The sequence below is a fragment of the Natrix helvetica genome, assembly GCF_964273705.1.
Source record: "Natrix helvetica genome assembly, chromosome: 14".
In the NCBI taxonomy this organism is placed as follows: domain Eukaryota; kingdom Metazoa; phylum Chordata; class Lepidosauria; order Squamata; family Natricidae; genus Natrix; species Natrix helvetica.
The window spans coordinates 3713194-3735925 of NC_138564.1; the positions used below are offsets into that span (position 1 = coordinate 3713194).

At 47.9% G+C, this 22732-nt stretch overlaps 1 protein-coding gene across 12 annotated transcripts in view; it reads right to left on the reverse strand.

Moving 5' to 3' along the window:
- NCOR2 (nuclear receptor corepressor 2) overlaps window positions 1–22732 on the reverse strand; it is a 213267-nt gene that overhangs the window by 112854 nt on the left and 77681 nt on the right. For 7 of the 12 annotated variants that reach the window (XM_081966824.1, XM_081966825.1, XM_081966831.1 and 4 more), the window contains exons 10-15: window positions 21444–21616; window positions 20370–20463; window positions 16798–16976; window positions 14939–14993; window positions 13841–13939; window positions 2532–2680 (exon numbers count right to left, since the gene is read on the reverse strand). In XM_081966824.1, the coding sequence (XP_081822950.1) occupies window positions 2532–2680; window positions 13841–13939; window positions 14939–14993; window positions 16798–16976; window positions 20370–20463; window positions 21444–21616 (749 nt within the window). Of the gene's footprint in view, window positions 1–2531; window positions 2681–7575; window positions 7744–13840; window positions 13940–14938; window positions 14994–16797; window positions 16977–20369; window positions 20464–21443; window positions 21617–22732 lie in introns of those variants that run through there. The other 5 variants (XM_081966828.1, XM_081966827.1, XM_081966826.1 and 2 more) reach the window with 5 other exon arrangements.

The window sequence follows — 22732 nt, forward strand, 5'->3', positions numbered from 1 at the left end:
CTGGGTGTCGTCATAAAAGAGGAGCTGACCTGGGGCATCTCACATTGCAGCCCTGGTCAAAAGGGCCCAGCAGAGATTATACGACCTGAGACTTCTCAGGAAACAACAACTGAATGGAAAACTGCTGTGACCTTCTACCGCTGCACCAGTGAGAGCATTTTAACTCACTGCGCCTGTGTCTGGTTTGCCAGTTGCACAGGAGCAGATGGAACATCGCTCCAGAGGGTCAACATCATTGCCCAGAGGATCTTGGGTTGCCCTCTCCCCTCTTTGGAAGAGCTTTATAGCTCCCGGTGCCTTAAGGAAGCTCAAAACATCCTAAAAAGATCCATCTCATCCTGGGCACCCTTTTTTTTTTAACTATTACCATCTGGCAGACGGTACAGGGCAATAAAGATAAGGACAAATAGGCTGAAAAACAGTTTCCATCCCAGGGCATTAACTATATTGAATTCCACTGTATAGTGCAATAAGAATGCACTATCAGGAGTTTTCAATTCAATTGCATAGCATGTGAGGGGTGTGTGTTTGTGTTTTATTTTTATAGTTTTCTTATGTACACTTAAGATGGCATTTACTTTTGTTGCACGAGGTGCAATGACAATAAAGTAAACTAAACTAACACCCCCTGCAAGATCTTAGAACTTAAATCTGCCCCCAGCGGCTTTAATTAAAGGTATTTCCTCGGATAGTATGAGGACAGTGAGGAACACACAAACACGTGTGTGTGCGCGCGCACATCAGAGCACCGCAAATCCAAAGACCAGCTGGCCGGCGCACACAGGCCTGTTTTTTGGGCCGTTTTCAAAGTGGTTTACAGACTGTTTTCAGGGCATTTTTGACCCGACAAACGTCTGAAAACGGCGGGAAAATGGCCAGAAGAACGATCTGAAAAGAGCCCAAAAATGGCCTGAAAACAACCCCAAAACAGCCTAAATGGGCCTGAAAACAGCCTAGAAAAGAGGCCAAAAAAAAAAAGCTTAAAAACAGCCTGATTTTGGGGCATTTTTCAGGCCATTTTCCAGTGCCTGTGAAGACCAGGTGGCCACCACACATCTGCGCACAGAAACCAGAAGAGCAGCTGGCAGAGGCACGCGTGCCCACAGACAAGAGCTGTGAGTGCCACCTCTGGCACTTGTGCCATAGGTTCCCCGTCATGGTTCTAGGACATTCCCCGAGTCCTGTGAAGGGGGACATTCCATCCATTGTTGTCCCCTAGGATGGCCCTTCCTCAGTTCCCAGATCTGCCGATTTCCTTTCCCGGAATTTCCCTGCCCGTGGGATCGTAACTGACCACTCTTAGGAACAAAAACCTCCATCCTTTGCAAAAGCTGCGAGATGGGGAAGGCGGTGGATCAATTCCTCCGTTGCAAGAAGCCAAATCCATGCCTAATTCTGCCAGATTTGGGGGTGGGGGGTGGGAGAGAGACTCCCTAGAGCTGAGCCTTTCTCTGCTCCCTGGTTTTTTGCTACACCTGAAGTGTAAAACGTAGACAAAAGTTGGGAAGAAATATATTTTCCAGGCAGGAGAACTCTAGCATTAAAACCGCAGCCAGGCCCAGTTCTTGGTATATAAAAAATACTCGTTTCAAGCAACATCCCTTGAGTTTAAGGGGGTAGGAAAAATTCACCCACATCCTCTTTTACGTTGGTCGGGAAGGAGGAACAGACGCAGCCAATATAGTGTTTCATGGATTTATTTAGGAGATGTTCTGACTGAGGCTTCCCCAGCAGCACGAAGCCGAGTCCTCATCCTGATAAAACCCCTTTTACTTAATTGACAGTGACTTCCTCTCCAGCAAAGTCTTTCCTCTCCCACTGTCTTTCAAGATAGTTCACAATTACCAAACTTATTCAGGCCTGGAGAGCGTCCAGGCCGATATCTTTCAGACGCCGCAAAACTTGGCAAGAATGCAGGAATGAACTCATGGCCTCCTGCAAACTCCACTCCCCCTTCGCTCCTCTTTTATTTCCTCTGGGAGGGGCCATTCACCCTCCACCTGTGGCCTTACTGTTCCCTTCGTCTGGCAACTCTGCACATGCGCACACTGGGAACAGGCTCCAGCTGTTCTTCTGCCTCACTGATGTCTGACTCTGAAGGCAGCTGATAACTGTCAGACGGCCCTGGCCCCCTCTCTGCCTCCGATGCAGAAGCAGGTCCACAACAGGAGATCTGTCTCTTCCCCTTGCCCCAAATGGCCCTGGAGGCAATTGTATTATCAGCTGCACGAAGGCAGCAGGGAAAGACCGAGCTGGGTTTTTAAGCAAACTTTGGGAAAGAGAAAAAACATCACTCGTTTCCCCCCTCCCACTTTGTTCTTCTTTCTCTTCCCGACTTCTGTTTCTCTTTGCCTTTGATCTTATTACAAACTCTGATAAAATTACAAAGCTCTTTGCGCGCGAAACCTCCCCGCCCCAAAAAAGCATCGCTCAGTGAATCACACAAATCGAGGCGAGAAACGGATGCAATGCTAGCCTCTTTTTCTTGGAAAGCAAACGCCCCCGAACCCCCTCCGGCTTCCGAGACTTACTTTGTCAGTTCCTCTTTGTCGTTTTCAGATTCTCGCTTCTCCTCTTCCTTCTCAGCATCTTTCTCTTTTTCCTCTTTTTCTTCTTGGTTATTCCGGGGCATCTGTTGCTGCTGCTGCTGCTGCTGCTGCTGCTGTTGCTGCTGTTGCTGCTGTGAGACAGGGAAGGAGAATCAAAAACAGAGGGACTAAACATCTGGAGGGGACGAAACTCTCTGCGCTCCCCCTTTCAAATGTAAGGAGACGGGAGACTTTGTCTACACTCTCTCACACCATTGTTCCTCTGATTGTTCTTCTTTTTAACCGGTTGATGAGAAAGAAATTACATACTACACGGTTCTATCATGACACATGCTCGGACAGGGATCCAAAGATGGGAGAATACATCATACATGCAGACATGACTCTTACAGTTTCAGCCACCTCGTGTGTTGCAAAAGAGCGCAAGAAAGAAAGAAAATCTTGAATGGAAAATCTGTGAGAAAGTGAGCAAATTACTGTCACCCTGCTACAGCTATCCTATCTATCCATCCATCCATCCATCCATCATCTATCTATCCCATCCATCCCTCCATCCCCCCATCTATCATCTATCTATCCCATCCACTTTTTCATCCCATCCATTCCGATCTAGCCACATTCATTCAGCCATCCGTCCCTGTCATCTCTCTGTTCATCCCATTCATCAATCCATATCCCTCCATTCGTCCATCAATCTCTATCTATCTATCTATCTATCTATCTATCTATCTATCTATCCCATCCACATTTCCATCCCATGCATCAATCCATATAGGTAGCCACATTCATCCCCCCACATCCATCCATCCAACCAACCAACCGTCAATCCCTATATCTCTCTCTCCATCCATATCTATCTATCTCGATCTATTTATCCATCCATCCATCCATCTCTATCTGTTTGTCTCTCTATCTATCCATTTATGTCTGTCTGTCCGTCGCTATATCTTTATCCATCCATCCATCCCTATCTAATCGATCTACCTACCAATCTATCTATCTGTCTGTCCCTATATCTCTATCTATCTTTATCTATCTATCTATCTATCATCTATCTATCTATCTATCTATCTATCTATCTATCTATCTATCTATCTATCTATCTATCTATCTATCTATCATCTATCTATCTATATCCATCCATTCATCCATCCATCCATCCATCCATCCATCCATCCATCCATTCTCCTATTACTTAATAAGTAACTCAAGGCGGCGAACATACTTCCTATTTTTACCAACAACAGCCCTGTGAGGTGGGTTGTGGGCAAAAGATTCTGGCCCATTTTAATCTGGATGACCAAAGGTTGTTCAGTGTTACAAAGAGGCTACAAGATGCCTGCTAAAAAACAGGCGGAGCTTCGGCTACACCGTTGCTGCCGCCATCTTAGACTTTCCAATGTGCCACTCCAGGCCGTTTCAGCCATGCGTCAAACCCACAGCCACATCACCCAGCCCTGTCATGGACCTCTTTGCATCACTTCTGAATCTTAGTTCGAAATCGAAATTGGGCTCTGCGCACGAAACCTGGATCAATGGTACTTTTAGTAGCCTTGTGTGCAAGATGTCAGCCCCACCGCCCCCTCCACCCGGGGCAGTGCAGAGAGACAGGATGGTGGAGTGGTTAGTGTGCTGGAGGAGAAACCACACAAGCCAGCTGTCTGTTGAACCAGCCCACCCACCCCCCTTGGGCCCAAATGAATTTGCAGTTGTTGTTATGAGAAGAGGAAAAAAAAACATGAGGAGGGGGCATTGCAGACCTTTCCTGGTGTTCTACAAATGAAGCCTGGGTCATCGGATCCAGTCAATCAAGAACCACATAAATGCAAATCCAATCTTACAACATGCTACCTGTGCCATGCAGATTAACAGAGTTGGAAGGGACCTTGTAGGTCATCTAGTACAACCTCCTGCCCAAGCAGGAGACCCTACACCAGAGACGGCAAACCTTTGCCTTACAGCATGCCAAAATTGCATGCACGCGCGCCCACTCAATCTCCCCACCTGCGCATATGCCCATGACCACCTCCCCGTTCATGCATATACCACCCCTCCCCAGGCTGTGGAGGCTTTCCTGAAGCCTGGGGAGGGTGAAAACTGCCTCCCCCGGCCCCCCCCGGAAGCCAAAAACAGATCGCTTCTGAACTTCTGGTTGGCCAGTTGGAGTCGCTTTTCGCCCTCCAAAGCCTCCGGAGGCCTTCCTGAAACCTGGGGAGTGTGAAAACCGCCTTCCATGGCCCTCTGGAAGGGTGAAAAATCAGCTGGCGTGCCATCAAATATGGCTCCGTGTGCCACTTGTGGCCCACATGCCATAGGTTCGCCATCACGGCCCTACACCATGTCTGTCCAGTCTCTTCTTGAAAGCCTCCAGGGATGAAGCTCCCACAACTTCTGTTCCATAGGTTGACTGTTCTCACTGTCAGAAAATTCCTCCTTATTTCTAAATTGGATCTCCCTTTAATGATTTTCCACCTCTAGCTTCTTCTCTTCCCCTCTGATATGAATGACTCCCCTCTTAAAGTTAATAGATTAACAGAGTTGGAAGGGACCTTGTAGGTCATCTGTTCCAACCCCCCCACCCAAAGAAGGAGACCCTACACCATTTCTGACCGATGGCAGTCCTGTCTCTTCTTGAAAGCTTCTAGTGATGGAGTTCTCACAACCTCCGAAGGCAACTTCTGTTCCATTGAATGTAAAATAACAGAGTTGGAAGGGACCTTGTAGGTCATCTAGTCCAACCCTCTGCCCAAGCAAGAGACCCTACACCATTTCTGATAGAGAGCAGTCCAGTCTCTTCTTGAAAGCTTCCAGGGATGAAGCTCCCACAACCTCCAAAGGCAACTTCTGTTCCATGGGTTGATTGTTCTCACTGTCAGAAAATTCCTCCTTATTTCCAAGCTGAATCTCTCCTTGGTCAGTTTCCATGCATGCTGATTTCGCCTTCTGTGGTGACCGGTGCCGGTAAAGGCCCATCCAAATAATTCATCTGCTCATGTAGGATAAAGTTGCCACTATCAATTCAATTTAGACCTACCCTTCCCCCCCCCCCCCGGGAATCTGGAACACTCCTTTCTATATTATCCCCATAACGCCCCTGCGAGGTAGGCCAATGAGCTGCCACAGCCGAAGGTGGCCCTCTCCTCTGCTCTCCTTAGTCCTATTCCAACTCTGTACAGGTAGTCCTTAACTTACAACGGTTCATTGAGTGACCGTTCAAAGTTACAACAGCACTGAAAGAAGTGAGTTACAACCCGTTTTTCACACTTACGACCATTGCAGTATCCCTATGGTCACGTGATTAAAATTCAGGTGCCTGGCTACTGACTCACACTTATGACGGTTGCAATGTCCCTGGGGTGGGGGGGGAGATATCACATGATCCCATTTTTATGACCTTTGGACGAGCAAAGTCCATGGGGAAGTCAGCTTCACTTAACAACCGGGTTACTAACTGAACAACTTCAGTGATTCGCTTAGCAACTGCGGCAAGAGAGGTCGTAAAATGGGGCAAAGCTCACTTCACAAATGCCTCGTTCAGCCACAGGAATTTTAGACTCCCTTGTGGTCGTTAAGTCGAGGACTAATCACAAGAGGAATCAAACCAGGATCAGTTTTCTGTTTGTCGAATCCCTGAGAACTGGGTCTCTACGCTGGCCTTCGCCGGCTGGGAACAAGCCGCCCCCTAAGCCACCATGACCAATCTCTTCGGCCCGCACGAGCCTGGTGAACTTCTGCCTGAATGAGTCAGGCTGATCCTCCTCCAAACCCACACAGGGAAATTTGCAAACTTGGAAAAGACACAAGAATGCTCCAATTAGGATCTCTGCCCCGAGCAAGGGGGGATGGGATGGATGGCCTTCAGAGACCCCTTCCAAGCCCAGGCGCGCCCACCCAGCTGGTCCCGTGCAGAAGAGGAAGAGAAACGGCCTCGACCCACCACTCAAAACTCCCGTGTTTCTCCTCTGGCACCCACGTCCCGCTTTTCCCGTCCCGACTCAATCCTTCTGCAGGTTGCAAACAATCCTGCCTGCGTAGCCCCCCCTCCCTGTTCCTGGATTGCTGCCGCAGGGCTCCCCCCTCTCCCCCTCCCAGGCCCAAAAAAATCCTCCTCCCCAACTTTGAATGCCTGGCAGCCGCTGGCACCGTGCCTCCCTCTCTCTCTCTCTCCCTCTCTCTCTCTCCTCCGCTGCCGCGCATAAATTATAAACCACGCCTGACCTTTGCTCTGATTTCTTTGCGGCATCCCGTGCGTGGCGCAGCTCTACTTCCCCCGCCCCGAGCGTTCAGCATCCCAGCAGCGTTCTCCCCCCCCCACACACTTCACACACACACCATTGTGCAAGCTCACACACCAGGGCACGGCAGCTAACAACCCCCCCCCCCCATATCACCAAGGCAACCCCAGCCCAGCGCGATAACGTATCTCCCCCCGAGCACAGGGGCTCCTGTAAACAGTTGCGTGGAGCGTGTGGCCGGAGGCTGTGCTTCGGCTGTTTTGTTCCCCCCCCCCCCCCCGCCTTCTTGGGACCTGTTCTTGGCACGGCTCTCCGACACACTTCGAGCGTACAAACAGCACCAGCGCTTCCAAGCTCTCTTGGCTGGCCCAGAGGGATGGGGAGGGGAGAATTGGGGGGGGGTGTTGTACGCCTTTATAGCGCCCCCCCCTTCCCCGGTCCTACATCCCACCTTCTGCTTAGCTCTGCTTTTTGAAGGACGAGTGAATTGGGGACGAGAGGCAGACTTTTCGTGGGGTTTTCTTTCGGAGAGCTTCTCCTACGTACCCCGTGAAGTTGACCCACTCCCCATCATGGGGAGGGGAGGGGGTGTTTGTCAACCAGTCCTTTTCAGAACCATCCCCCTCCCCACTTCTCTGGGTCAGAAAAGGACAGGAGAGAGAGGTGTCCCTTGCCTCCGGTGGGAAAAACAACAAGTAGGGTGGAAGGATTATTTTGGAGGGGGGGGGGTTCCTTTCCCGGCCAAATGTTTCGTGGGCCTCCTCCTTTCGTTTGTCAGGGACCCGGCTCACCTCCCAGGCCTGTCCTCCCCGGGAGTCCAGCGCTCCCAGTGTCCCTTCTGCCTGCAGTGCCCGAGGCCTCTTCATCGCTCGGCCATCCCCGTGTGGCGTGCTTCACGCTCTCCGGCTCAAATGGCTTCCTGGGGATTTGCATAGTTGAGCCATGGACTCGCCACGACATTCCTGTTATGATTTTGCAATCTACTGGAATAACACGGCCCCGCTCTGCGCCCGTCAACGAGCCCCGAGATGAGTCATGAGCTATAAAACCACCGCTCTCGTCACCGGGAACCTTCGGCGGCTGGCTACAGCCTTGGCGTGATTCATCCCCGCCGAGGCCAACGTTAACCCTCCAGCGCAACGCTCTCTCTCTCTCTCTCTCTCTCGCTCTCCCACTGTCGAGTGCCCGGCTTCTGAGGTCACAGAGTCCTCCCTGGGGGCATCTGCGTAGTACACAAGCACACAAACCACAGAGACACACACGTGTGCAGTTGCGTGGGTGTGCACAGCGTGTAACAATCAAGCCCCTTTAGACACTGAGGATATTTCTGGCCGGGGTGTGTGTGTGTGTGTGTTAAACTTTTGAAGGGGTGGGTGCGCAAAGGAAACACACAACAACGTTCTTGTCGTCCTGAGTCAAAACAGTCTTCTGTCCAAACCACAAATGCAGGTTTTCTTCAACCACAAAATGAGTCAACACACTGGTGGTGCGTGTGTGTGTGTGTGTGTGTGTGCGCGCGCGCGCGTAGAGCTCACCTTCTCTCCCGAATTGTCAGTTTGTTGAAGTGGGCAAAGAAGGTTACTAGCCTTGCAAATTTACAATTTTCTCTACAGCAGAGGATCTCCAACCTTGGCGACTTTTAACCCTGGTGGACCTCAACTCCCAGAATCCCCTAGCCAGCAACGCGAAGCTGGCTGGGGAATTCTGGGAGTTGAAGTCCGCCAGGGTTAAAAGTCGCCAAGGTTGGAGATCCTCTGCTCTAAGAGGGATACAACAACTTGCATTCACACAACCCGTTCGATCCTAAACCGCTCTCGTTTGAGATCCACTGATCGACTGACCATCCTACCTAACTTCATCTGGCTTAAGGAGTAGACTTGGGTCACACAATCTGCTATTGCAATAGTGTGTGTGTGTGTGTGTGTGTGTGTGTGTGTGTGTAGAGGTAACAAAGCTAAACCACCAAACAACCCAAGTAGACTTCAAAACTGCAATTAAACCTACCCCAAAACCTGCTGCCTCAACCAAAACTTTATTAAAACTAACTTAACCCTAACTTAAGTATTCATCTAAATACTTGGGTAGATGTTGGGTAGATCTGGACCCTTTCAAAGAGATGGTCCTTCATCTTTCATGATTGACCCTCCAAGTAGTTGGGCAGTTCTGGACCCTTTCAAAGAGATGGTCCTTCATCTTTCATGATTGACCCTTTGAGTAGTTGGGCAGTTCTGGACCCTTTCAAAGAGATAGTCCTTCATCTTTCATGATTGACCCTTTGAGTAGTTCGATAGTTCTGGACCCTTTCAAAGAGATGGTCCTTCATCTTTCATGATTGACCCTTTGAGTAGTTCGATAGTTCTGGACCCTTTCAAAGAGATGGTCCTTCATCTTTCATGATTGACCCTCCGAGTAGTTGGGCAGTTCTGGACCCTTTCAAAGAGATGGTCCTTCATCTTTCATGATTGACCCTTTGAGTAGTTTGATAGTTCTGGACCCTTTCAAAGAGATGGTCCTTCATCTTTCATGATTGACCCTTTGAGTAGTTGGGCAGTTCTGGACCCTTTCAAAGAGATGGTCCTTCATCTTTCATGATTGACCCTCCGAGTAGTTGGGCAGTTCTGGACCCTTTCAAAGAGATGGTCCTTCATCTTTCATGATTGACCCTTTGAGTAGTTCGATAGTTCTGGACCCTTTCAAAGAGATGTTTCTCCATCTTTCATGATTGACCCCCCGAGTAGTTGGATAGTTCTGGACCCTTTCAAAGAGATGTTTCTCCATCTTTCATGATTGACCCTTCGAGTACTTGGATAGTCTCTCATGACTGACAGCTCCTCCTGTCCCTCGCTTCTGGCCATGTTGACTAAGACAGGAAGGAAATGGGAGGATAAACCTAGAAGAATGCTTGTGTTGCCAGGTCTACATTAGTCATCTAATAGTATTTGTTGGTTAATCCAAGACACATAGCAACATGTGGTTATCCACCCATCCATTTTTCACTGGGCTTTTTTCCCCCACTCTTCCATCTTGGCATGGTGTGAGTTTCCTCGTAGAAAGGCTGCTTCCAATTCATCCAGCCTCTACATCTATCCAGAAAGTTTCTGCAATCATTTCTCCTGCCCGTAATTTTTAAATCACTATGTCGAGGGAGGAAGGAAGCCAATAGAGGATCTTAGCTGTAGCTCAGGATGGAACGGTGGGGTCCTTGGTGCTCTCGGAGCTCGGTGGTTTTCTGGCAGACGTTTCATGACTCAACTAGGTGATATCATCAGTGCTAGAAGGGAGGGGGATTTACAGAATGGAGGAGGAGAAGAAAGGGAGGAGGAGGAGGAGAAGGAGGAGGAGGAGGAGGAGGAGGAGGAGGAGGAGGAGGAGGAGGAGGAGGAACTGTGGGGTCCTTGGTGCTCTCTGAGCTTGGTGGTTTTCTTGTAGACGTTTCATGACCCAGTTAGGTCACACCATCAGTGCTACAATGGAGGAGGGTTTCTGGAGTGGAGGAGGACTGTTTGCTCCTTGGTGCTTTCTGAGCTTGGTGGTTTTCTTGCAGACATTTCATGACCCAACCAGGTAACATTATCAGGGGCTGATGATATTACCTAGTGGTATGTATATAACTAATTATCAAGCCTAATTATCTAGTAACCTAAATGTAACTGATGATGTAATCTAGTTGGGTTATGAAATGTCTGCAGGCAAACCTCCAAGCTCAGGAGCACCAAGGACCCCACAGTCTTCTTCTTCCTCCTCCTCCCTGGAAACCACACTCCTTTCTAGCACGGATGATGTAACCTAGTTAGGTCATGAAGCGACTGCAAGGACCCCACAAGCTTGAGGAAGGTGGGCCAATTCCTCCTGCCTCCCCTCCCAACGCCAGGCTATTCTTGAACTTAACATGAAGTCCGCATGCGCAAATGGTCTAATGATGCTTTCTGAGAAATAGAACAGAAAATAGAATAACAAGAGTTGGAAGGGATCTTGGAGGTCTTCTAGTCCAACCCCCTGCCTAGGCAGGAAACCCTTTACCACTTCAGATATCCAACATCTTCTTTAAAACTTCCAGTGTTGGAGCATTCACAACTTCTGGAGGCAAGTGGTTTCACTGATTAATTGTTCTCACTGTCAGGAAATTCCTCTTTAGTTCTAAGTTGCTTCTCTCCTTGATTAGTTTCCACCCATTGCTTCTTGTTCTACCCTCAGGTGCCTTGGAGAATAGCTTGACTCCCTCTTCTTTGTGGCAACCCCTGAGATATTGGAACACTGCTATCATGTCTCCCCTAGTCCTTCTTTCTCTTAAGCTAGACATACCCAGTTCCTGCAACCGTTCTTCATATGTTTTAGTCTCCAGTCCCCTAATCCTCTTTGTTGCTCTTCTCTGCACTCTTTCTAGAGTCTCCACATCTTTTCTACATCGTGGTGACCAAAACTGAATGCAGTATTCCAAGTGTGGGAATGCAAAGTAGTATGAACACTGGGAAGAAGCCTTGGAGAGCAGGACCGTTTTCCATAACGACGAGACACCAGACGGAGACAACTTGAGGATCCAATAAAAAGGGTAACTGAGAGAGGCAAAAATTCATAGGAAAACAATGTCTTCCCGCCCCAAATCAGGGGAACAAAATCTCTAAATGATTAAAGTTTTTTTCTATCCAAAAACAACTGGCCAGCCGCCCTCCCTGCCTGCAAGCCTCCCACCCACACAGACCACAAGTGAAAAGGTCCTTTCACAGCAAGCTCAGCTCCTTCCCAGGTAAAAGCAGAAACTATAAAGCGAGTGAGACGTTTCCTCACCGCTTGAAGAGCTTCCAAGTCTCCTTCGCGCCGTGAAAAACTTTACAATACTTTCACCCGTGGCTCCTTAGTGTGCATTTTGCAAATCCAGGTTATCCTCGACTTGCAGCCATCCGCGGAGCGACCATTCAACAGCAACCAAGGACGGGTTTCCATACTTATGACCGCTGTGGCATCCCCACGGTCACGTGATTTAAATTGACCCCCACAGGCAACTGGGTTCATATTTATGATGGCTGCAGTGTCCTGGGATCACGTGATCCCCTTTTGCGACCTTCTTAACAACCAGAGTCATGCACTGAACAACTGTGGCCAGAAAGGACATAAAACGGGTCAAAACTCAACTTAACCAATATTCTCACTTAGCAACGGGGATTTTGGGCTCCATTGTGGTCATAAGTGCAGGACTACCTGTATTACAGGGATCTATCTCTCCCCCCCGCCCCCCCGCCCCCCGTTTGCTAATTCCTGGATTTTCTTCTCCGTTCTCCAAACAATGCTGTCCTCTCTCACTTAAGTCTCTTTTGCACTCTTATCTCCAAATGGCTAAAAGTGAACTAGCAAACATCCTGGCACCCTAACAAACATCTCAAGACTAAATAAACCAGGTCTCGAGCTCCGAAAATAACAAGGCAGTTCCAGGAATAAACAGGAAGAATCACAAATCTGGATTCCCGAGCTGTTGTTCTGCTAAACAGGGATTTCCCCTTAATATTGATCTTTTTTTAAACACTCAGCAAATTCATCCTTCACCATGTTAACCAATTGCACTGGAGGCATCCTTCAGCCATCTTTTTTTAAGCTGCAGATCAAGAGGCCAAACTAGAGCAAACGAGGTTGTCCTTAAAGCTGTATTGGGGGGGGTGGGGGTGGGGGGGGGAATGAACATTTGGTTGGGTTCTTCCCTGTTTAATTTCAGCAGGGATAATGGAGGTCTGTGGAGTTTTGCAGAGCACACATGGAAAAATATTGATTTAGAGGTTGGCAACCCCTGGCCTCGGGAGAAAACGCAGCAAATCAGGGGCAAAACATTTGTTGTGGATTCTTAAAGGGAGACTGAGGAAGGTTTGGGGCACCTCTGGGTGAAAAGATCTCACAGACCAAGGTGAAGAATAGAGTAGAGTAGAGTAGAGTAGAGTAGAGTAGGGTAAGGTAGGGTAGGGTAGGGTAGGGTAGGGTAGGGTAGGGTAAGGTTGAGTAGAGTAGAGTAGAGTAGAGTAGAGTAGAACAGAACAGAACAGAACAGAACAAGGAGTGGGATGGGATGAAATGGGATGGGATGGTGGGATGGGAAGGGATGGAATAGGAGAGGAGAGGAGAACAGAAAGAACAGAACAAGGAATGGAGTGGAGTGGAGTGGAGTAGAGTAGAACAGGGCAGGACAGGACAGAAAGAACAGAACAAGGAACAGAATGGAATGGAATGGAATGGAATAGAATAGAGTAGAGTAGAGTAGAAAAGAGTAGAGTAGAGTAGAGTAGAGTAGGACAGGACAGGACAGGACAGAAAGAACAGAACAAGGAACAGAATGGAATGGAATGGAATAGAGTAGAGTAGAAAAGAGTAGAGTAGAGTAGAGTAGAGTAGAGTAGAGTAGAGTAGAGTAGAGTAGAGTAGAGTAGGACAGGACAGGACAGAAAGAACAGAACAAGGAAAGGAGTGGAGTGGAGTGGAGTGGAGTGGAGTAGAGTAGAGTAGAGTAGAGCAGGACAGGACAGGACAGGACAGGACAGGACAGAAAGAACAGAACAAGGAACGGAATGGAATGAAATAGAATAGAATAGGAGAGTAGAAGAGAGTAGAAGAGAACAGAAAAAACAGAACAAGGAATGGAATGGAATAGAATGAGTAGAGTAGGGTAAGAGAAGAGAAGAGAAAAGAAGAGAAGAGAAGAGAACAGAACAGAACAGAAGAGAAGAGAGAACGGAATATAGAACAGACTAGAATAATCCAACCCCCTACTCAAGCAGGAGACCCTCTATCATCTCAGACAAGTGACCCTCCAGTCTCTTCTTAAAAACCTCCAGCGATGAAGCACCCACAACTTCTGGTGGCAAACTGTTCCACTGATTCATTGTCCTCACTGTTAGGAAGCTTCGGAGAATAGTTTGACCGCCTCTTCTTTGTGGCAGCCTCTGTAGAACTTAGAACCAAGGCCTACAACCTCTCTAAAACCCTAGAACCAAAGCCTACAAGCCCTACAAGATGCTACTGCTTGATCTCACCGAGTCCTTAGACGCTTCCCGCTTCCCACTGGGAAAGTTTCCTTACCTGGTTCTTTCCTCGCCTGCGGTAATTCCTTCTCACCAAGTTCTTGTAGTTCTCATTCTTCTTGGTCAAATAGTAGTAGAGGACGCAATCCGCTACTGTCTAGAAAAAGACAAACACAGAGACACACGTTGGGTCATACTTGGTAACAAGAGGTTTGGGAGGGAAGCACCCTTGGAGGATAATACAGCATGGACCTTCTGATGTCCCTGAGGTGTGTTTCTTCCATTCCAAAGCACCACAAATGACAAGAAGATTGGCAACCAAGATGGCCGACTCTTAGCAGACAGCTGGACCTCAGGGGTTCCTTGGAAATAGCTGTCACAGGCAAGATTTCTGTTTTTAGAGGGGACCATGGGAAGAAGTGTCTCCTTGAAGTTTGCAGTTGGGTTACTGCTCTCCTGACCGAGGCTTCCCAAGAGGATGCAGCAAACTCCTGGTCCTGACAAAAAACCCTTTTATTAATTGACTGTGAATTCTGCTCATTCATATCCAGCAAAGTCTTTCGAGGGAGGATTTACAGTCACAGACCTTCTCTGGCTTGGAGAGCTGCCAGGCTTATATCTGCAGAACTTGGCAAGGAGTCTCGGAGGGTCACGAACCAATGAAGCGAACTAATTGTCTCCTGCAAACTCCACTCTCCTTTCGCTCCTCTTTTATTTCCTCTGGGAGGGGCCATTCATCCTCCACCTGTGGTCTTACTCCCAAGTCGACCCCTGTTCTTTAGCTGTTCCCTTCGTCTGGCAACTCTGTGCATGTGCTCACTGGGAACAGGCTCCAGCTGTTCTTCTGCCTCACTGATGTCTGACTCTGAAGGCAGCTGATAACTGGCATGCGGCCCTGGCCCCCTCTCTGCCTCCAACACAGAGCCCTCCTCAGAACCTTCCCCAGACTCCAGGACTGGCCCAGGTTCCTCCCCAACCCTCCTCACTGTCCGAATCTGCTGCCAGCTCTGCTGGCCACAACTGTTTTGATAAGTGCAACTTGGAGAGGCAACCAAGAAAATCCAAAACCTTCTTCACAGAAGGTCCAGCTTGTAGGATGAGCATTCCTTGCTCAAAAGGGCACCGTGAGAAAGAAGCAAAAAATATATCCACTTACTTTCCTGTCCAGGAAGGAGGCGATAAGACCGAAATTCTTTGGGTGTTGCATGAACCTGCACGTAGAAGAAGCAAAGGAAACGATTAGGAAACTGACCATGAAGACAACTTCGTTCTACATAACCATCAGAAGTAAGAGCTAGGGAGTGGTGGGGTGGCCTAGAGGTGGAGCTGTCGCCTCACAATCAGGAAGCCGTGAGTTTGATCCTAGATAGAGGCAGATTATTTCTCTCTCTGGGCACACTGAAAATATATCAGCTGAACAAAACTCAGCATTGGCGACAGGAAAGGCATCTGGCCATTAAAAGACTCTGCTAGCTCCATCCAGTTGCCCAGACTCCACCCCACAAGGGATTATGGAGTTGTTAAATGATCAGAAGCAAGAGCTGTGCTGGGAAGGCGGTCCTCGGCTTATGACCGTAACGGAGGCCAGAATTTCCACTGTAATGATGCTTGCAGTTTAGAGTCACCCATAGGACTGGACCTGATTTTTATAAGGTTTTTTTTGGGGGGGTGGTCATCAAGTGAACGCTGTGGTCACTAAGTGAAAATGGCCGTTAAGTGAATCCATGGTGGTTGTTTTTTGTCCGAAACAGAAAGCAGAAAAGCTATGAAATGGCAAAAATTGCAGTCATGGGACCGTGGATGAGTGCAAACGGCCATAAGGGTCAGGGGGTCATGTGACCATGTGGGGAGTGGTCAGAACTCCAGAACTGGGTCGCAAGCAGCTTTTGGGAGGTCCATTGTAACTTCCAAACGGTTGCTAAGTGAGGACTACCGGTGTTCGACAGAGACAATTGTGGCATGTGACGACCACAGCTGAGCCCCAAACTCCCGTTGTTAAGCAAGTCCTTCATGAAGTGAGTTTTGTCCCATTTTACAACCTTTCTTGTTAAGTGAATCACCGCGGGGGGATAAATTACGTTAAGTGAATCCGGCTTCCCACTTGATTTTGCTCGTTGTAAGGTCGCAAAAAGGGGAGGGATTGCATGGCAACCGTCGTAAGTATGCACGTTGGGGGTGAAGAGAGCTAAGACTTAGGATTAATACCACTCTATAAAGCAGCGATGGCGAACCTTTTTTGGCTCGTGTGCTATAAGTGGGGGGAACGCAGGGGGGGTTGTGTGCAGGCGTGCTGCACCCATAATGCAATGTGCGACACCCCCCAGTGCACATGCGCACACTACAGGCACGAAACCCCCCCCTCCACATTTTTGCATGCTTTTTTCACCCTCCCCAGGCTCCAGACGCTTTATAGGAGCATGGGGAGGGCAAAACCAGCATTATAGGAGCATGGGGAGGGCAAAAAGAGCATCTTCTAATATTTGAGGGGCTGACACAGAGAGGAGGGGGTCAAGCTATTCTCCAAAGCACCTGAAGGCCAGACAAGGAATAATGGATGGAAACTGAACAAGGAGAGATTCAACCTGCAAATAATGATACATTTCCTGACAGTGAGAACAATCAACCCATGGAACAGAAGTTGCCTTCAGAAGTTGTGGGAGTTTCATCCCTGGAAGGCTTTCAAGAAGAGACTGGACTGCCCTCTATCAGAAATGATGTAGGTAGGGTCTGCTTGGGGGGGAGGGGTGTTGTTGGACTAGATGACCTCCAAGGTCCCTTTACACGCCATTAATCTGAACGTCCCGTGTATAGGTAGCATGAAATAAACTTCTAATGCAGATAGTCCTTGACTAACAACCATCCACTTAGTGGGCATTCTGATGACTTCCAAACCAGGAAGGGACGTGAGGTTGCCCACCGATGTCTCCCCCGTCGTCCTCCTCCTCGAAGACCTTCCCCTCCCTTCCCTCTTAGCCTGCCCCCTCAAGGTCAGCCGAGGCATTGCGCTCCACTCACTTCTCTCGGAAGGTCTCCTTCTCCTGCTCGCTCCACATATTCATCACCTGTCGGTCCTTGTAGACCTTCATGGGATCGTCCATCAGCCCGTTCATGTTGATGAACTTGATGCGCTGCTGCTCCGCGTCGTACAGCATCGGCGGGATGACGGCAAGCTGGCGCATCTGTTTCTCCAGATTCTGGGAGGGAAGAGAGGACAGAGCCTTGGGAGGAAGCAGAATACAAGGAGCCGGGGGGGAAAACACCCAACCCGAGACTTTGAGAGGTGGTCAATGGGATTGCATGGAGAAGGACCTTCGTCCCTCTGCTGTTAAGTCTCATAGTTAGTTAGTTTACTTTATTGTCATTGCACCCCGTGCAACGAAATGAAACGCCATCTTCGATGTGTAAAGATGTAAGAGCGATGGGAATCTCCAGACACTGAGGAAATTCACCTCAGAGAACTGAGGACCGTGGCAAAGGAGAGGACCACAGAGCTAAACTCATTAAGGAGAGAAGCAACCTAGAACTGAGGAGAAAGTTCCTAAACAGTGAGAACAATTAATCAGTGGAACAGAAATTGTCTCCAGAAGTTGTGAATGCTCCAACACCGGAAGTCTTTAAGAAGATGTTGGATAGCCATTTGTCTGGAACGGTATAGGGTCTCGTGCCTAGGCAGGGGGTTGGACTAGAAGACCTCCAAGGTCCCTTCCAACTCTGTTATTCTATTCTATTCTATTCTAAGGAAGGAAGGAAGGAAGGAAGGAAGGAAGGAAGGAAGGAAGGAAGGAAGGAAGGAAGGAAGGGAGGGAAGGGAAGGGAAGGAAGTGAAGGATGGAAGGGAAGAAAGAAAGAAAGAAAGAAAGAAAGAAAGAAAGAAAGAAAGAAAGAAAGAAAGAGAAAGAAAGAAAGACGAGGGAGTCAAGCTATTCTCCAAAGCACCTGAGGGGAGAACAAGAAGCAATGAATGGAAACTAATCAAGGAGAGAAGCAACTTAGAACTGAGGAGAAACTTCCTGACAGTGAGAACAATTAATCAGTGGAACAGAAGTTGCCTCCAGAAGTTGTGAATGCCCCAACACTGGAAGTCTTTAAGAAGATGTTGGATAGCCATTTGTCTGAAATGCTATAGGGTTTCCTGCCTAAGTAGGGAGTTGTACGGGTCCAAGGTCCCTTCCAACTCTGTTAAGAAAAGGCAGAAGGGTGCAATCAAGGCAGTGATGTTATTTGGATATTTGACCAAATTTGGAGGTTGAGGGACATCACTCCTGGTTCTCTCCACCTGGAGACTTCCAAGCAGTCATCTTCTGAACTCCAGCATGCCCCCACGCCCTCCCCTTGCCCTCTTTCACCCTTCGAATGTTCTTGTCTCTTTCAGCCTCTGTACAACCAGCCTTCGGACACGAGGCAATACCATGAAAACATTAAAATGTAAGTAGCCAGAGATATCTCCCATCTTGGTACTTCATGACCTCTAGCTTTCCAAGGTCCAGCTGGGGTCAGTGGCTCAGCATGTCAAAAATTGAAAGGTTTTTCGATAGTTCCCCCTTTGTCTGTCCATCTGTATCCATCCATCTATCCATCCATTTATCTATATGTCTGTCTATCTGTATTGCTGTCAGTCAATCCATCCATTTATCTCATTATTTCTATCCATCTATCCATTTATCTATATCTACCTCCATTTATCCCTTTTATTTCTCTCACCATTTCTGTCTATCCATTTATATATCTCTCTCTGTATACATCCATCCATCCCTTTCTCTCTCCCTCCCTCCCTCTCTCCATCTCCATCTGCTTATCTAATTATATCCATCTATCTATATCTCTATATCTACATATCTATATATCTATATCCATCCATTCATCCATCTTTCTATATTCTATATAGTCTGTCTGCCTGTCTATCTCTCTATCTACATCCATTTATCCTCTTATCTATTTCTATCTGTCTACTCATCTATCTATCTATCTATCTATCTATCTATCTATCTATCTATCTGAAACGGTATAGGGTTTCCTGCCTAGGCAGGGGGTTGGACTAGAAGACCTCCAAGGTCCCTTCCAACTCTACTATTGCATTGTATTAAGCTTATTTCCTGCTGGTGGACTTCCTGGAGAGATGTGGCTACCCGTGAAAGAACAAATGTGGGTTGGGTTTGACAGGGTTTTGGCTTGATCCGGCCAAATGTTGATTGTGCCAACAACCAAAGTGAAACACGAAGCGTTGGAGAACGTAGCTCCACCTGGGTCAGGAGAATCCAGCTGGCTTCAGGCCCCCCTCTTACAAAGGCCAACTGGCAAATGAATGGGGAGGACTTCCAAAAGGTTAAATCAAGGGTTGATGGCCATCAAATGCTCCTGGTTGGTGGTGGGAGACGGTGGCATAGTCGTTGGAATGGGGTACTGCAGGCGACTTCTGCTGACCGCCGACTGACTGCAGTTCGGCAGTTCGAATCTCACCAGACTCAAGGTTGACTCAGCCTTCCCTCCTTCCAAGGTTGGTAAAATGAGGACCCAGATTGTTGGGGGCAAGAGGCTAACTCTGTAAACGGCTTAGAGAGGGCCATAAAGCACTAAGAAGTAGTATATAAGTCTATTGCTATTGCTCTCCCTCCCTCCCTCCCTCCCTCCATCCATCCATCCCTCCCTTCCATGGTGTGCAGTGGTTAGAATGCAGTATTGCAGGCTAAGTCTGATTATGCTGACTGCTAGCAGTTCAATCCTGACCAGCTCAAGGTTGACTCAGCCTTCCACCAATTCTTCCGAGGTGGGTAAAATAAGGACCCAGATTGTTGGGGGCAAGAGGCTGACTCTGTAAACCGCTTAGAGAGGGCTGGGAAGCACTGTGAAGCGGTATATAAGTCTAAGGACCATTGATATTCCCCTTCCTTCCTTCCTTCCTTCCTTCCTTCCTTCCTTCCTTCCTTCCTTCCTTCCTCTCTTCCTTCCTTCCTTCTTTCCTAACTCTGCCCACTGCCAGGAATTCATTCCTCACTTGCTCAAGGTTGACTTAGCCTTCCATCCTTCTAAGGTGGGTAAAATGAGGACCCAGATTGTTGGGGGAAAGAGGCTGACTCTGTAAACCATTTGACTGTAAAGTACAGTGAAGTCTAAGTACTATTGCTATTGTCCTTCCTTCCTTCCTTTCATAACTCTGCCCGCTGCCAGGAGTTCAATCCTGACCAGCTCAAGATTGACTCAGCCTTCCCTCCTTCCGAAGTGGGTACAATGAAGACCAAATTTGTTGGGGGGTAAAAGGCCGACTCTGTAAAACCGCTTAGAGAGAGCTGTAAAGCACTGTGAAGCGGTCTATAAGTCTAAGCACTATTGCTAATAAGGTCTCCAAAGCAGGAGATAAGAGCGCCCAAAGGACAGTGCAAGAGAGGCTCTATTTTCAACCCACCCAGAGATCAGCTTCCCTCAGCACCAGGCAGGATCGGTGGGGCTGAAGGGAATGCAATTTGGCAATAGCCTGAGCCGCCAGTTCCCGTCACCAGATCTGTGGCAGAGCCAACTCCTCCCCAGAGGAAGGGAGGAAAGCTGAGACGGAGAGGACTCCAACCGCAGGGGAAGGGCTGGCCCAGCCTCACCTCTTGTTCCGAGAGCCCGTCGATGATCTCCGACACCTCATGTTCGCTGCGGGCGGCCGACATGGAGAATCCACTGCCTCGTTGTCCTCCCCTGCTGAGAAACGGCAGAGAGAAATGCTGAAAGGGGGACCTTCTCCTTCTTCTCGCTGGCCATGGCTGACAAATGACAACCTCAGAGGCCAGAAAAGAGGAAGAGAGATCAGTGCTGGGAAAGGCAGAGGGTGTGGGGGGAAGGGTAGACCAGAAGGAGGGCGTGTGGGAGCAGGACTTAACACAGGGGTGTCCAAACTTGGGGACTTTATGACTCATGGACTTCAACTCCCAGAATTCCCCAGCCAGCATAACTTTAAGACTTGAGGACTTCAACTCCCAGAATTCTCCAGCCAGCATAACTTTAAGCCTGGTGGACCTCAACTCCCAGAATTCTCCAGCCAGCATAACTTTAAGCCTGGTGGACCTCAACTCCCAGAATTCCCCAGCCAGCATAACTTTAAGACTTGTGCACTTCAACTCCCAGAATTCCCCAGCCAGCATAACTTTAAGCCTGGTGGACCTCAACTCCCAGAATTCTCCAGCCAGCATAACTTTAAGCCTGGTGGACCTCAACTCCCAGAATTCTCCAGCCAGCATAACTTTAAGACTTGTGAACTTCAACTCCCAGAATTCAGAAGAAGAAGAAGGAGAAGGAGAAGGAGAAGGAAGAGAAGGAGAAGGAGGAGAAGAAGAAGAAGAAGAAGAAGAAGAAGAAGAAGAAGAAGAAGAAGAAGAAGAAGAAGAAGAAGAAGAAGAAGAAGAAGAAGAAGAAGAAGAAGAAGAAGAAGAAATAGTAGTAGAGTAGTCACAGTATTATGTAAAGTCACTGAGATGGTTTGAGATGGTCCTATCTTCTCTCCTCAAAGCTCCTGGTGAGCAGAAGAGAGGACTGCAAACTAGATTGGAGTGGAAGGCTGGATTTTGGTCTCAGGGCAGGACCAAAGGTTTCCTTGTAGGGAAGGAGGAAATGACCTCTGGAATCTAAATCTCCTGGCCACCACTTGTCCTACCTCGGAGACCATAAATGGAGCACCAGCTGACCTTTGCATTCGTTCCTGAAGTTCTCTCTGCTTTCTGATCTCGGGGAACTGTTTCTCATAATATTCGCGGACTCTGCTCTCTTTGGCTCGACGGCGTGGGTTGTTTTCAATGCGTTCCACCTTCTTCTCCCAAGCTTCCATCAGCTGGTCATACCGTTGGCAGAACTTCTGCTCCTGAAGAGGCAGGGAAAGAGAAGCAGGGAGAAGTTGTAAAAGGGGAGCTCCCACACCCCAAATCCATTTTGAACCTGTCATCTAGGGGTTTAGTTGTTTAGTTTGTTTCTTTACTTTACTGTCATTGGACCTTATACAACGAAATTTAATGACATCTTCATTGTACATTATACACAGAAAATAAAACACAAACACACATCCTTCATATTCTATACAATTGAATTGAAAACCCCTGATATTGCATTCATATTGCACTATACAGTAGAATTCAATTTAGTTACTGCCCCGGGATAGAAGCTGTTTTTCAGCCTATTTGTCCTTGTTTTTATTGCCCTGTACCGGCTGCCAGATGGTAATAGTTCAAAAAAAAAAGGGGTGCCCAGGATAAGATGGATCTTTTAAAGATGTTTTGAGCTTCCTTAAGGCAGTGGGGGCTATAAAGCTCTTCCAAAGAGGGGAGGGGGCAACCCAAGATCCTCTGGGCAATGGCGTTGACCCTCTGGAGCGATGTCCCATCTGCCCCTGTGCAATTGGCAAACCAGATACAGTTTGTGCAGTGAGTTAAAATACTCTCTCTGGTGCAGCGGTAGAAGGTCACCAGCAGTTTTCCATTCAGTTGTTGTTTCCTGAGACATTTCAAGTAGCATAATCTCTGCTGGGCCCTTTTGATCAGGGCTGCAATGTGAGTTGCCCCAGGGCAGGTCCTCTTTTTATGATAACACTCAAAAACTTAAAACTGGCCACTTGCCCCGCTCGGTCTCCATTTTTTTTTCCAAAGGATTTTTATTTTAAATACAAACAATCCATTTTCCATTAAACAGTGTGTCATCTGGGTACAAATGTTCTGTGCAATAACAGTTAAAATTTACAGTCATATTTATTATTTAATCTATTCTTAGTTTAATAACAATACCTTAAGTGTCTAATACTACAATAAACCTCTTCTTAATATATTTAACTATATATATGTGTGTGTGTGTGTTTGTGTGTGTGTGTTGTATTTGTGCTGATAAATAAATAAAGGGAGACTATATATATATAAAATACATTTTCTATATTTTACTCCTCTACTTTTACTTCTAATTCTTATATTTATTCTCTAACCATCGATAAAAT